Source organism: Homalodisca vitripennis, chromosome 2 (genome assembly GCF_021130785.1).
Source record: "Homalodisca vitripennis isolate AUS2020 chromosome 2, UT_GWSS_2.1, whole genome shotgun sequence".
Lineage (NCBI taxonomy): Eukaryota > Metazoa > Arthropoda > Insecta > Hemiptera > Cicadellidae > Homalodisca > Homalodisca vitripennis.
In genome coordinates this window covers 84,558,807-84,575,781 of record NC_060208.1, presented here as the reverse complement: position 1 = coordinate 84,575,781, position 16,975 = coordinate 84,558,807, and the positions used below count along the sequence as shown (strand labels likewise).

The 16,975-nt window shown below is 32.3% G+C and overlaps 2 protein-coding genes across 3 annotated transcripts in view; one reads left to right on the top strand and one right to left on the bottom strand.

Moving 5' to 3' along the window:
* Positions 1-16,975, bottom strand: part of LOC124354285 (alpha-tocopherol transfer protein-like) — a 61,326-nt gene that overhangs the window by 11,099 nt on the left and 33,252 nt on the right. For both annotated transcript variants that reach the window (XM_046804624.1, XM_046804625.1), the window contains exon 2: positions 670-810. In XM_046804624.1, coding sequence (XP_046660580.1) covers positions 670-810 — 141 coding nt within the window. The remainder of the gene's footprint in view (positions 1-669; positions 811-16,975) is intronic.
* On the top strand, positions 704-16,470 carry LOC124354286. Its single transcript, XM_046804626.1, has 2 exons — positions 704-830; positions 16,032-16,470. The coding sequence occupies exons 1-2, from the start codon at positions 789-791 to the stop codon at positions 16,302-16,304; spliced, it is 315 nt and encodes a 104-aa protein (XP_046660582.1). The 5' UTR covers positions 704-788; the 3' UTR covers positions 16,305-16,470.

Genomic DNA, 16,975 nt, shown 5'->3' with positions numbered 1-16,975 from the left:
CAAAATAATTTCTACAGTGTTTATTAATAATATAATTACATACAAAGCGTCGAAATCGTTGGATTAAATATTAGAACACCGATACTATGTGATACCGATAACTGGCGAATAGTCAGGTAGAGTTTCAGTTTGATCAGTCAAACAACGTCGAAATCGTTGGGTTACATTTAAAAGCTTTGTATTTAAATACGTATATTTAATTTACGTTAGTTATTTACGTTGTATATTTAATTTAGGTTAGTTAAATGAATTCCAAGAAACCAAAGAATATCCTGTAATTTAAATAACCCGTTAAATTAAGAAGTTTCATGAAGACGTAAAATGTGGTTTAGTCCATTCAAGAAATGGAAAAAAAGTATTGAAATTGTCTATAATTTAGTGCTAAGACTATTTCCTATTTATTTTAAACACTTAAAACTACTTATGATGAAATTTATGTTTAATCTGCAATTTACATAATAGATTTAACATAAGGAGTATATGTTAAAACTATTATGTAAACTTAGTAAAACGATGTAACATGAAACATTTAAAAGCTTTATTGCGTCTTATTGCCACTAATGGTTGTTGGTACACTGGTATTGGTATCGATTGATGCTACGTTTGATACTATTGTCTTTAGAATAATATGATGCTGTATTAATTTATCTTAAACGTATATCACTTTACCATTCACTATAGGGAGATGAGGCTGTGACTTCATCCAACTCCGGAGCTCTGCAATATCCTCCTTCTTCAGTCCAGGGTTCCTCTCGTACTCCTCCTCCGCAGTCACGGGCTCCGTCCGCATGTCTCGCACAGCACTGTTCTCTGTGGACAAAAGGATGGAGGTTAGATTATGTCATATTTTTTTTATTTTTATGAATTTATGGAGAAAGAGGATCTGAGGTTTACATTTATTGTACGAGTATGTTGGATTTTCCAGACCGTCCCTTGGGTAACTTGGAATTTTCTAGAGCCTCATCTACGGTATGGTGTCAAGATACAGGTCGGCACGTGATATAGCAATGTGTGCACATTGTGTCCCACGGGCACAGATCATAGTGATATTGGTGATTTTGATTCACACGACCAAAATAGTCACTAGCTTTCCGTACACCTCTTAACTATGGACAAGACAAAGGTAGCCAAAGATAAACGAAAGGTTTAATTCGTTTTCTCTCGATTTCAAAAGGAGAAACATTTCATTGTCTGTAAAACATTCGTTACAGTTAATATAAAATTTTAGATGACTTTCCAATGTACTACCGGTACTTGATAATCTAAGATGTTCTGAAAACCTTACAGCGCGTTTGTGGTAATGAATGTATGAAAACTCTTATTAGTGATGTAGAATCACCCGTGAAGTTACAGTATTATTGTGTCCATAAAATCAACATTGCTTTCAGTTTGGCTCGTTTTTAGCTGCTGCATTGAATCCGTTATCTTGGAAGCTATTATGTTAGTAGCTTTTGTTATAATAATTGGGACTGGAAAGGGTCACGTAAGAAATAATTTTAAAAGAGTTTTCGTCCTTAATATGTGTTTAATGAAGACCGTTGTTAAAAACACAGCTTTCAAATTTGTAATTTTTATTGCCCAGAGTTGAGAATTTTGCCACTTGGCTTCTGAAACACGAATCTTTTAACGTATTAACAAATTAGTAACGTATTAATTCCAGTTTTGCAATTCAATGATTCTTTATTGCATGGCACAAAAATGGTTTAGATCTCAACACGGGCCCTGTTGTTAGGTCTATTACGTGACAGGGAAGCTCAACCGCAGTGTTAGGTTATGTGTATTGAGCCATCAGCTGATACGGGATCAGCTGATTGCATATTGTGGCAATACTTCCACAATCAGTTGATAATCCCGTGGTTACTATTATCCAATCACATCATGCTTGTAAATTCCATCAGCAAAATTAGAGACGTTTCAAAGATCCCAGATGTGTGCAAACATCGCAATGCGCTGTGGCGCGCTCGGTTACGAAATCAATAATTTAATTATTTGGCACATTCATATTTTTCACCGAAATATTTGTTGAAAAGAGCTACAACCAGTTTGTAAACTACTCATGCTTGTAAATTTAAATGGAAAAATACGAAATACTTATTTCTCATAATGTTTGTCATATAATAAACAGTTAGAATTGGCTTACTTAATGCCCTAAAATAAACATGTGAACATGAGTTGCAAAAAATGTAGGCAGATCCAACTACGTACCAAACACATTGACCCATTTCAAGTGACTACTGGATGTAATGTTGAAAATAGGATACATACTTGAATATAAATAGTGCATATACAGCAAAGTCAGAAACAGATGTACGATTAATATTTTAGTATCAACAAAATTTAGAGAAAAATGTATTTGTGAAAATGTTTTCCGTATTATGTTCTAAATAACGGACATACATATTTCTTGAAATTATTCAGTCTAACCGAATTGGATAGACGTTTGATAGTCGATGTATAGTTTCTAGAATATTTAGTGAAAGCTAAATTGGCGTTTTGCTAAATTCGATAAACACCGTTAGAAATAATACAACAAAATACGGCATAACTTATTCCGTATTTGTTGTACGGAATAAGTTCATATTACTCGCCTATAGAAATTTCTTAGATCACTTTTTCAAATAAATACGTGGGGATTGAATTTTTAAATACGTAACTTTAATTTTTAATGTTTATCACGTCTATTGCTGTTTCTCAGGAACGTATCTTTACTCGACGCTTTGGGAATTGCACAAAGTTGTATTTTGAAACCAGTGATATACCTACTTTATACAAATGTAATTTAGAACATCTAAAAATCTGTACAAATAGTAATCTGATTGTTGATACTATTTTGATATAAAAATGATTCAAATAAATGTTGAAAACAAACGCTTTAAAAATGCAGTGTGCAAAAATTAAAGTTAAGAACAACAAAACTAATATTAATGGATTTTGGATTATAATAGACAGAAAAATTGTGTTTTATTCGTGCAATATAAAAGCTTGTATTAAAAATATTATTTTACTAATTGGCTATGGCTTACAATGTGTTCTATTCAGCTTAAATATGGAAAGCGATAAAACATGTCAAATGTGTGTTACATTATACATAGTATGACACAATATAGCCTACTTCTTTAAAGTCGCTTTTCTTGTTCATATAATCATCTACTGTAGTTAGAGAGATCTAAATAACAATAAGTTAAAATTTTACTTTGTTAATGTATTCCTAGCCTGTGTACAGTAAAACATTGTTAATTTGTCACGATATGAATTGACAGCGGGAGTGAGTCACATATGAATTAAAGAAAAGTTTCAAATTTGGAATAAGAATTGGTGGTATTCATGCAGTATTTACGGAGTTCAAAACTGTCTGGAAGCAGTCCAAATGAATTCTGTTCCATATGGTTTCTGCTGATGACGTCAGAGAGATGTGTTTGTTTTGGGAACACTGACTGGTAACTTTCGATTCTATTGAGATTTTAGTGCCAGTGGTACCAACTGAAGCAGCAAATAAAGTTAAAAATAGACTAATCAGAGAGTTCACATGTGGGAACCAAAATACTGGAGTGGTCGCTGTCTTTGAGGCTGGGTGAAAATAGATTACAGGAAGTGGACATTTGTCACACGTGCTGCGTTAGAACTCAAGGTCACACAGGATAATTAAGGTTGTCTTATTGCATAAATCTATAATATTATTGCTTAACTTGTTGGCCTTCACATTTCTTCTTTACGACTGGGCAATGAACTTATCTCAACAAGGCTAAGGTATATTTCACAGAAACCTTTTTGCTTTTCCAGAAAGTTATGTATTCACCGATCATGAATATGCCTAATAGATTCAAAAGTATTCCTTTAAAAACACTGTTAAGGGATAGAGTTATGAACAAAATAACTGCAGTACGAAGACGAGCAAAAATTCCATCCCTACTAATCTGTTAACTATAGCTAAGGAAATGTGTGTCACAAAAATGGCAACAGAAGAACTTATTATGCTATACTTAAAAAGATATATGAAATTGTAAGGGATTGTTTTCCGAATAGATCAACTAAACAATTTACAAATCAACAATCTTTTGTAATGCATACAATGCAAAGGGAACAGAAAACCGTTATGACAAAGGTTTTTTTGAAAACAATGTTGAGAATGTTGATTTGAATGTAAAAAATAATCATCAATGGAGAATTTTTATGTAATAATTGGTAACTATCAAATATAGAATACCTATAAAAAATATTTAACAAAAAAGGGCATAAAGACACTTTTTATGTGTTTTTGAGTATTTACACAATATTCTTATATTACACTTCTATCTCAATTCTGAGGACAGTCATACTTTAATTGTACCCTAATCGCTAAAAAGATTATATAACATAATTTTAATTTATCCAAATGTCATTTTATCACACATATTATACTACATACAAATTTATCCTTCAATGACGCCGTCGTTTACCTGTTATATTAGCAAAAGAGATTCTATTTAAAAAAACAGTAGCAGTCGTGGGACTGCCGATAGAAGTGAAAACGGAACTATTAAGTTGAGAGTAATTAACAATACGTTATAGTAGCAGTACATCTGTAATTGTGAATGTGACGCGTTTTTAATTTTCCAATTTTAAAATCCACGAAAAAATATTATCAAATAACTAGAAATCTATTTTACCACGCTAGTAAGATAAATCTTATACCGTAATAATACTCATTTCATGATGAAGAGGTTAAATATTAAAAACATAATTAAAATGAATAATGCTAAATTTTAAATACAAATATTCGTACAAATATTAAAAATGTTTAAAAATATATTCGTTGTTTTCATTATTCATTTATCTGTATAAAAATATGTTGTAATTGCTCAATATTAATAGTTAGTTAAACATAGAATACAAGTGAGTAAACACCGAGTGAACAACAGTGAGTTGAACACCGTTGTAAATAATACAGTTATTGCTACGGATAAAGTATATAATTACAATAACAATTAAACCCACAATATTTTTAAAACTAATAAATTAGTTAAATTAACTTGGTTCTTTCGTAAAGGTATTTTTATTGCACAATAAACTAATTTATTGAGTTAATACGGTATCAGTGAGCCAATGCGCCAACTACAGTTCCGGCAGAAACGTTCACTCATCACTTCATACGCTACTACAGGCTAAACTAAACTTCCAATAAAAAAAATGATTAATTACAAAAAAAATATTCATCTATTTTCACACAACTTTCTCGCTGACAAATTTTTGTCTGACCAAAAAATAAAAAAAATTCTCGCTTACTACTTTTTTCTTGTCATTGTAAACGCTATGTAAAATGTAAACAATAATCAAAATTATTTCGAATTTTTTTTTAATATTTAAAAATGTAAACCAATAGATTGCCAATATTAAGAGCTTTAATTTGACGCATCTTACAGAATTGTACGACATTGGCTTCACTTTTAAATCGCGAGAGGAAGCCGTAAAGGTCACTGATTTTCGCAGTCTGTTTTCATACTCCGCCGGGACAGTTTTAACACAGTGAGACTGACTTTTTCATTCAGGTTAGTAGTCCGCGGCCAAGTCTACGGTTAAAAAACACAGCGAGACTGACTTTTTCATGCAGGTTAGTATCATTAGCATGTCGGTGACGCGAAACGAGGATTTTTACCCTCTACCAAAACGCTCAACGCGCCTAAAGAAGTTTTCACTTCAAAAATATTCTGGTTTAGGGAGTGGAAGAGCTTAAGAATTAGGTGTGGAATCGAGGTAAATTTTAATGTTGATAACGGCCGGCGTTGAGTTGGTGGGCCAGTTGACAGGAGTGACTGAGGCGACGCGAACAGGCTGGCGAGTGGAACGTACAGACCGTACGTGTACAGGTATGTCTGTCTGTCTATCATCCACATTATTTAACAATCAAACTTGACCTTGGAGATAAGACATTCCTGAATGATTGTTATTAGGTGAATATTATGTCTTGGCAATTAAGGCATGTGCAGGTCTGGTTGATTTGAATTACAAACCTTGGTTTCCTGATAAAAATCACGTTTGTTCTTTACGTAATCGGAATGAATATAAAACGGTCTTTCTCTTTATGGGAATTTGTTCTATTCTTGCGACGATAATATATTCTTTAACGTGCGTGCGTGTGCGTGCGTGTGCGTGCGTGCGTGTGCGTGTGTTGTTGCGTGAATGTGTGTTTAAATGTACAGGTATGTATGCATATGTATATATCTATTAGACTTACGAAATATTACATTTTCCTTTTCTTTTTATGATTGCAAGTAACATTTTGAGGCTTAGTTGAATCGACAAAGTTAAAATGACTATAGTTTTTTGTAATTACATTTTTTGTATTAATTGTTGTTATAAGAAGTGTGCAGAAGTGCCAACCAGACAGACGGTTGAAATGACCATTGTATTTAGTGCTTAATACTTGTTCCTTACTTTGGAATAAATATATACTAATTTACTTGTAGAGAGCTAAACATATTTCCTATTAAGGTTACTGAGGGTAATATTTATTGCCATTTTGATCACGAATTTATGGAAAATGAATAAATATAAGAACCTCTAATTTGCGCCAAAGTTTAATTTTTGTTCCATTTTAATAATGATGTATAGCAAAAGAGAGTGGACATAAAAAGTTTCACTTGCGACCAACCTTCGGGAGATATTTACTGGGACTACTGGTACTAGACTTGTTCCTAATGGTTCCATGTATATTATATTGTATGGAATTGGAGAGATTGGAGGGATTGGTGGGCTGGAGCAATGGGTGGAGGTTTGACAGTAATGAAGAGCTTGTGCTTAACGCCTGTGATTTGTGAATAAAACAACAAATTGAATAATTACGATAGATAATGCAAATCATGTGATGCGTCGTTGTTACTTTTTCCAAAATATCCCAGTCAGTTAGACTTATATGGAGTTACATTGGTATAAGTTTGTACTGAATTATATAACGTTTTGATAGTTAAAGTCGTAGTTTTTCATTTAATTAATTAATTATTTAATTAATAATTTTTCCTAATTAATTTCCTGATACCGCGTTCTTTTTGTTATTAAATAATTGAAGGAACATATTTGTTATTGGATCTTTAAGTAAGCATTAGGTGTTAATAACTAATAATCATTCAAAATCAAAGATGGAAAAACATTTATTTAATAACATTTTACATTACAGGTGGTGTTAAGCAGGAGTCAAATTATAAATAATTTATAATACTGCATTAAGGCTTAAAGATTGCTAAATGTATTTGAAATGGAACCAGTTGTCACGAAATATGTCCATACTTAGTCAACATTACAAAAAGTAGCACATTGGGAGAAGATATTAAAATAGCAGATTATGTTTATCATCAACGTGTAATGTTAATAAATTAATAACTGAAAGAAATAATTGTAACTTGTTCACGTATTGGTTCTTTCATTAGGGGTTTCATCGAAAAATCTTTCCAAACCATCATTAGAAAACAACCAACAAGATTTTGGCGGATATCCGTCATGGCCGGTAGATCTACCTAATTGTTCAAGCCCGTGAACGTTTTTTACAATAGAAAGCCATGGCAGTACAGTACATGTTTTGGGAAAACAAGACCGTGATAATTGGACACGCATTACCTCAGACTTCACTCGGAGTTCCAATTTATTTTTACTGGACCACAATTTTAAACAACTAAAATAAAGTTCCTTGAATTAAATTACTATAAATTAAATAAAAATTAGCAATTATTTTCTTAAATTAAGAAAACGTAATTCCAGTTGAATCGCTTAACTACCCTAATATTTATGTAGCTACAATATTTCCTTTTCTGGACCAAGTATCTATCTCAAGATCGTAGACTCTCTTTAAAAATTAAAAACTCTCAACTCTGTATGGCATTGTAGTGTGGGTCACGAATAAACTACATAATTTTTGAGAAACCTTCCCTTAAGGAGCAAAACGATAAGCTTTTTGTAACAAATATCTAGGCCTAGACTCTCTGACTATGAAACACTATCAAACGATAACTTTTAACTACGGTTTCTAAAAATGTTTAATGTATAATTATTAGATAAAATTCAGTCTTCCATTACATAAGTTCTGAATTGATAATCGTAACTACAATAGAGAAATAAATATACACAAAGGCAAAAGCAATTAGTTATTTAAGTTAAAAAAAAACTACTATATGGATGGTAAATTTCTGTTATTTGCAATCACCCAACCCTAAAAACGGGGGGAAATTCCGAACATATTCCCCTGATCACCAACAGTAATCTTGACATGCTCCTGCATGGAATCGCAATATGTGAAGTAAAGTTCGAGTCATGATTGAGATTTGTCGGCATACATTTAGTTATTTTATCAGAATTCGCTTTATTTCGATTATAACGATGTTAATACGGACACCAAAGAAATCTGTAGAAAAAAGTTATACCATAATTTAATTTACAGACTGCTTGGTTTTCATTCATTTAATTTTTTATCGTATTACTGGTGGATTCCAATTGAGAGATGATCACAAAGAGGGCAATTACTTACAGACGAACAAGGAAAGTAAGTATCCTAGTTAGTTCACGCTGTTCCTCGCAACGTCATATAGTGAGATATATTGATTAATGAGGATGATGACGAAATGATGTTTATTACTAGAGAAAGATCTCGAGAATAAACCCCCTCTATAGCGTATTTTATAAAGTTTTGTTCTAAGCTTTCCAAACATCCTTTATCTTTAATAGATAATAAAAACTGGAAAACCCCTCCTCAGCATTCAAAATACGAGATCGTTTTGGGCCCTAGATACATAAAAATCTTGTAAAAAGCACTGGTTGAAGGCACACAGGTCGTTATTGAAAATCAAGACTAGAAAACAGAAACTTGCCTTGTTTTTACAATACGTTAGCCTTTATCACATGAATAAATATGTGTCTCAAGGATGTCAGCTCCGAACATAACCTAACACTTGAATCCGATTTTGGTTATCATGTGAGAAGCGGCAGTCTCGTGCTGTGAGTCAGGTCAAGGTCGACCTCCTTCCCAGATCAGCTGACTGCGACTGTCCGCCCGTCAATCTATCCGCCGAGTCAACAGCTTTCACTTTCAGATATTTGCTCCGTCTGCTCATGAATGGACAAACTGGGTTTCTCAGCAAGGCGTACGCCATAATTCCGGTTTGAGGCTTATTGGCAACATCTTTAAGGAATTTATATCATTAAATACATCACAACATATCGTAACTTATTTGACCAAAACGGAGTGAAGTTGAGTAAAAGAAAAATTTGAAGAAAATCACACCACTTTACATAGTAAGCTTAAGGCCCCAAGCCTAATATATATATATATATATATATATATATATATATATATATATAAACTATTTTTTTTATATGAATCACGCACCAAAACCACCTTATCCTAACAATAAATGAACGCCCGTTTGTAAAGTTTACTTATTTGGAAAATGTAGTACCTAATGTAAATATATGGGGTACATTCAATAACTGTACCTTCTTTTTTTATTTATTTCCCAGAAGTGCTACATTGCAATCCATTTTTCATACCCTTATAATAAAAGAATGGCGAAAGTTTAACATTTCGAGTCAATTATTAACACAAGGTTCACATTCCAAAATTTCACGTTTTTAACTCAATAGAAGGATAGAAATTTCTTTTTTGGATTAGCATGATACTCTCTAAAACTGGCGCGTTGTTAAATCGCTGGGGGAAGCAATTTGAACATTTCTTGTGAAACGTTATGCTGGTATGTAATGACATCCTACCTGCTTTCATAACAAAGTGAGGAAATTGTTATTAGATATCTTATTCTTCATTGGTAGCATTAAAAATAAAGGTTACAAAGAAATCTCTGCTCCCCCTAAAAATGAGGTCACAGTGCGGTGCTTAACATTTTTAATTTTTAACTGCTCCTAATGGTTACTAATTGTAAGTAGTTAAATCTGGCTTCTAAATATTTCAAATGAACGCCATTTTGTACTGGGTTAAGATAGAGAACTCTAGATTGCGTTGTTAGTTTTATTTTATCGGGACCTTCAAAATGAACGGTAGGGAACAAAGACGTAATTATGCCCAAAAAGTACTTCATAACATGACAAAAAGGTGTGCAGTTTAGTTTTTTGTGTGAGCCGTTTCATTATTAACAGGGGGTCTCCAGACTTGTTATTAACCCAGCATAATAACTTTGATCCTGTTTGAGTATTTACTCATGTAGGTGCAAACGCTTACAGTTGAAACGGAGGTGAGAGCAGTCAAAGGTGGAACACGAAATATATCTGAAAGCGTGAGAGAAAGGCGCCAGCAGGTTTTATGGTCCGAGAATTCGTCCCAGGCTGGTGAATTATAGTATTTATGGGAGTCCTTACTCTACGAGGCAATTATCTTTCATGAGGTGAAATATGAGTAAGTAGAATAAAAGGATTCTTATGGTTTAAACATTTGTACTATTTAATATTGTAGTGTAATCACCTAAATAATTAAGAAGGTTAAATTTCTCTAGAACGTTGTCTTGAGGTAATTTGTAAGATAATTTAAAACCGTAGTCAATGTGAAAAGTTTTTGATGAAAATATCACGAATTCTGTTCTTAACAGTCTATAATTCTTGAAAAATATTTAAGAAATGTCAAAGATAGATATGAATTTTGAGGACTATTTTATAGCAACAATGTTGAAACCCTCTTCTAAAGATGTATTTCTTATTAGAAAACTGGGACATATTTTCTTGTCTACACCCAGTTCTCCGTGACTAAGACCTGCTCTAAGTCAATAAGTCTCCCTTGGCCTACCTAAAATAAAGGTCACAAAACCACTTCAGGTCACCAAATAAACCAGGTATTACTAAAATTTCATTTGCAGATTTAAACTCGAAAACCACACTACATTATATATTATGTCATTTTTTTGTATTGTGTGTTAAAACATAGACATAGAGACATAGATTAACTCTGAAAGAAGCCACCAAGACGTGTCATTATTCTCTGCTAATGTCCACATCATATAAACTACATTTGATTATGGAAGTAAATGCACTAGATCTTCCAAATACGTTCATTCTGAAGAACTAGATTTTGGAATAAGTTTAGAGTAATGTCGTCCTTTCAGATCAGCTGAGTATTCGAGTTTTCTGTAGAGAACCATTAGGAGCGACGGAATAGCTCAATGAAGGACAATATTCCTTGAATGTTCACTGAATAGTACTGTTTATCCCCTACACCGGTAACAAAACAAACTTTCGTCACGGAATTGCCATTCAAGATAACGGTAATTCGGCATTTGGTGGAAGAAATTAGGGCAGTTTCATCGAGATACATCCAGTCTGGGAATTACGGTCCAACGTTGCCCGGGGCCTCGGTTGGCTGCACAGCTGCAGATGTTATCAGCTGATGTACAATCAGCTGATGGGCCCGTAACAGCTGATAATGATGTGAAAGCGGGTGGACTGTCAGAGGTCGCGCATGCGCTATATTGTTGCGTAGCGTTGCGTGGGACTGCACATAACCTGTCAGGTGAGTGTGTAAGTGAATTAGCAGCAATTTATGTAATGTCTGCCGTGTTAGCTATAAATAGGCTGTAAAATGCAATTTTTACATCTACAGGATCTTTGTCTGGGACTCAGAGGGATACGCTTTGTTTACGTTATATTTCTCTTCTGTATGTTTCGAATGATAGGCGATGAGTCATGAGCAGATAGACAAGTCAAAGCTGTCAGCCAATAAGTGAGGTGTATTCTACTTAGATCATATCGATTGTTGTATTTTAATTCAGTCTGTGATCTTAATTAAAACTGAAAAGAATAAACTTGAATACAACTGTGCTATAACTTAAGGGGGAAAATAACAATAAAATAATTATTAATACCTAGTTAAAGTGTTATTTTACTATTTGCCTTCTGTAAACATGATTTAATTAAAATTTTTAACATCTAACAATTTTTAACACGGGCGTACAGTAGATACTAATACTTCTACTGTAACATACGTCTTCCGTTCTTCAAAATGTCGATGGGTTAAATATATTTATATTAAACAAAATTACTTTTAAAGTAGCAAAAGGTAGATGTTATGAGGCTCTAATCTAAACAAATTAGTTTAGAAATTCCTAAAAATGATGTTACAACAATTTTATTCCTTTTTCACCTTCAGACAGTCCTTATTATACCCTCAATTATAATTAAACCTACAAATTAGCGTAACAGGAATATGTTTCATTCAATTTATCCCTCAATGGAATGTTCTCAACAAAGTTCAAATGCAAGGTCGTGTAATCAATATACAGTACTACACATCATTCATCATATCACTAGCTACTCATGATATGATTTAATACATGTGTATTTAACAGTAAAAAATTTAAAAAATAGAAATATAGACTGAAATAGTATATAAATTAAATAGATAAGCCAAAAATTATAACTAAAGATTGATTAGAACAGTGTTGAGGAATTAGCCGGTTCATTAAAGGTGAGTTTACCGGATGATTAACTTAATTGGGAGTATAATCCTTTACCAGAGGGGTAAATCTGCTGGAAGTAAAATATGTCAGGGGTCAAGTAATTTTAATTTTTATAAAGAATGTCAGTAATATTTTTATTGGGTATGAGCTAGTTAACAACGAACCTTTGCGGATTAATATGCTCCGTCCTTAGCTACAATAAATTGTCTCATTCATCATTTTTTTCTCACAGGGCTAAATTAATAAACTAATAATGCACCTTCAAGTTGACAGCCTCATGTGAAACTGATCCATTCCGACTGGGCTGGAAGGGATATTTTATATATATTTTTGCTAGTTATTAATATTTTATTTGATTTAAAAAAAAAAAAAAAAAACAAAATCAAACAACTAATGCCAGCAAGGACTTTAATATTTGATAAGAATACCACAAACTTTCAAGTCCATATACGATCTATTCGGAAAGACATTGATAAAGGATGAGGATATTGATAAAAACAATATTTTGTATTTAGCGGTACGGTAACACAACATTATTAGAAACACCACCATATTTTATAGATTTATGAAACACCTGACAGTTGTACTTTTTATTGCGTTTACTGTCAATGAAATTTGGGCAACTTTACTTATGGTTTTATATTTACCTAATTGAAATGAACTGAAAGCATTGCATTTTTATACAATTTTACATAGTTAACTCAAAAACGATTTAAAATACGCGATTGCAATTTTTGAAATACATACACAACTGGAAGCTATTGTTAAACAATTCAACGTTTTCTATTCAAAATTGTTAAATTGAAGGCAATTACCATATCTGACAATGGAGGCTTATTACTTGAAAATGATCCTCATATAGATACAAAAATAATTAAACTATAATACGTAAAAATCATTGGTTTTATTAGTGTATTTTGCGATATTGAGATTGATATTTAAACAACGCTTCCCATTATCAAATTACATAGTTTGGGTCTTTGTGACTATAACACATAAACATATAATGAGAAATTTTTAACACAAAACAGACTTGTGAGACAAAAACTTCTTCCCTAAACAATGCTGAATAAAAAATTACTAATGCCAGCTCGATTTGTTTATGAAATGGATTAGAGTTTGCTTTCAAAGGATCTATTCAAACGCAAATTCACAATTTATACTATATTTATTTTTATTTTGCATACATAACAGGCATGATGATTATTAATGATTCTTTATGGAAATTGACAAAGTAGAAACGATATTTCAGCTGCAATCAATTAAAGAAACGTCTAGACTGTTATTTATACTACCAGGGTATTAAAATATGATACCACTAATTAACTAGTACCCACTTGTAGATTTACAGCTCAGTAAGAGCCGACAAATGTTTAATTGACTGCGTACAAAATGGTTTAATTAGGTCTAAGTGATGAAAATTGACATGGACACATAGTTGGGAGCGAGCCAATTATTGCCCGGCCATTGTTAGTGCTGCACAGGAAACGCGCTAAGGTCGAAAATCAGAAAACAATGACAAGCCTTGAATTTAAACACTCACAAATCTAGAATGTTTGTAACGTGATATAGAGAGTTGCGGCAGTTGGAAATAAGCGCAATTTTCATTAGTAAAATTGTGCATCTTTCAATATTACAAGAGTTATAATCACTATTTGTCATATTAGCTGTAAACATAGAAATAAAATAAAACATAATTACAGAATAATGTGTATTTATTGTAGCATTCTGAATAACAATACATATAATGTATAATAATAGCAACCAAAGAAAAGTTTTTAACTGCACGTAAATTCCAATCTGATTATCGGTAAAATACGAGTATTATTTTTATGTTGAATCGAACAAAAATTTCTTCCATGAATAAACAAATATTATGAAGTGTAATGGAAACGTATAAAGATGAAACTCGATCGCCACAAGTTCAATTTAAAAATTGTTAAATGAAGGTGTAAAACTTCATGGTGTATTTTATTCGAAACCTCCTAAAAGTCTTAATTATTAGGACGAAGAATTATGACCTTTCCTTGCTTGTTAAGCTTAAACATATATATTTTGTGAGGTTTTGACATTTCGCATGAACTTGTACTTAATTAAATCTTATTGGTCAGTTATCTTTGATCACTTCTGAAAAACCAATATGCATTTGTTCTATAAACAATTCATTTTTTATTTTCAACCATTCTTACAAACTACAAAAATTTGAAGATTTTCAAATATTTTTGGTTTTAAAAGGAGATAGTAATTTTAAATTTTTCTGCAGGTTGCATGATTGCTTGTGACAACCTCTAAATTATATACAGTTTGATGGTGAAAAATGATAAAAAGAAATCAAACGAAAAATTCAAAAGTTAGTGTAAAGATATTTTGAAACTAGTGTAAAATTATTTCACACCCACAAGCTAAAGACGCGACATAAGAATACGTTAGATAGTGTAAAACCATTAAATCACATTTATTAAAAATTATAAAGTTTTATATCTCCTATCGATATAACATATAATGCAAATGTTAAGCTTTATGGGAACTATTAGCTCCAAAAAATTGTAACTTAAATAGGCTTTATATTATATTTAGGCTTGCATGAAATAGGCTCATGAAAGCTCATACACAATGCAGTTATAATGATTGGAAAATGTATTAAAGCTAATTGCTACAAATACCTTCCAGTGATTAACACACTTAAGGAGGCATCACAAATGTATTCTGAATTTTATAGCTGCCAGTGAAAGCTAGATCTTGCCAAATGAAAGCGGTGTGTTTTTTTTTACTTATTTTAGGAATGTTTTATGTAGCTTCCGGTATCGAGAAGTTGTTTTCAAATGTAGTCAGTCCAGTTTTTGCTAATAGAATCTCTTGAGAAATGGATTTGAAATCATGTAGACTTACGTGACTGACATAACAATTTATTACGAGTAACATGGTGGTGAATTAATTTATTTACGAGTATGTCATATTACATACTAACGCGAACAAGAACATCTCCTATAATAATATTTAAACGTTTTACATTTCGACCTCACTAAGAAATTGATACATATTAACTATCACTAATAACATGGAGAATACCACAGTTAATTGCTTAATTGAGCATGCATTGTGCTCGCATGAAAAGATGATTTCGGGGTGATCATGATAAAACGTGCACGATGGTTACACAGCCGTGGACAGCTCCTATACCGACAAGTAACACCTGCCACCAAATGATCGATCTATCGAACAATGAAAGTAAAATATTTAATACTTTAACGTAATGTAAAAAACAACATAAGACTCATTGTATAAAACAACTATCCATTCCCTCAATAATAAAAAGTTAGATGAAAATAAATAAAACAAAGTTCAAGTTCTAAAGTCGGAGGCTTTTTTTGGAAGACTGAAACCAATTGGATGAGTTTTCAAACTGCATGAATGGATAAAGTTTATCCTAGAAATATACATATATAATCATTTTTATAGAAATAACCCTAATTAAATATACAACAGCGCTAAAAAATATGGTAAAAGATATTAATGATACCTTGATCAATGTCAATGTGAGCATTGTAAGGTTCGTGTGGTATTTATATTAAGTTCTATACCTTGTACTCGTACTAATAAAGACTGACTCTGCAGGTTCTCGGGCGTAAACACTTCTACCGTCCTGCTCCTGGACGACTGGGGACCGAGCACAGATTGAGACAAGCCGAGTATGACGCACGGGCGGGACGTGACGGTGTCCACGTACGTCGTAACGGAGTACACGGTTGGAATGGACAGGAAACAGTAATGTTTAGCGGAGACCGCCACGTGCAAAACGTGCCCAATCAGAGTGCAAAATCGAAGGATCAATTAGTATTCCTTGGAGCATACCGGAGCCAGTTTATAATACCGGGAAATGCATTTTAACTCAATACGGTGGTGATAATTATCAAATAACAAGCATTAGTATTGATAAGGTATGTTTCAATGATTTAACGTAATGTTTATCATAATACGTGGAGACAGATTTTTGTAGTATGATGCCCATAATTTGCTTGCAAACTCCCGAGGTATAAGAGATAAAGATTTTAATTATGAACATTACATTTTATTACCTTTCATATTTGTTTCCAACACTATAACTTGAAATACTTGTAATTTTATTTACCTAAAAAATGCGCTTGAAAAGCTTCAGTTTTAATATTATTTACACGCTATATTTTTCCATAAAAATTCCAATAACACTAACGTAGAATATGGAGAATTTCCTACTATTTTGCAAACCAATTTAAGGCACTTTGGTATTCAAATATTACACAGAAGGTAATTTTTATTTTAATCTATCGAAAGCATTAATTACTTTAATATTTAAATTATTTCCTCATTGAATAACTAGTAGATGAACAATGGTACAGTTGTTGAACGAGCAAGAGGTGTACATATTGTCCTATAATTTATTTAATTAGTCAGTAAAATAAACGATTTATAAGGACTCATCCTGTTTTGATAATTTGATAAATATATTTCAGTCATGAATAACTCCGGAAATTGTTACTGAGGTTAATTTATTTCCTATTCCCTTACGTAATATGACAGTA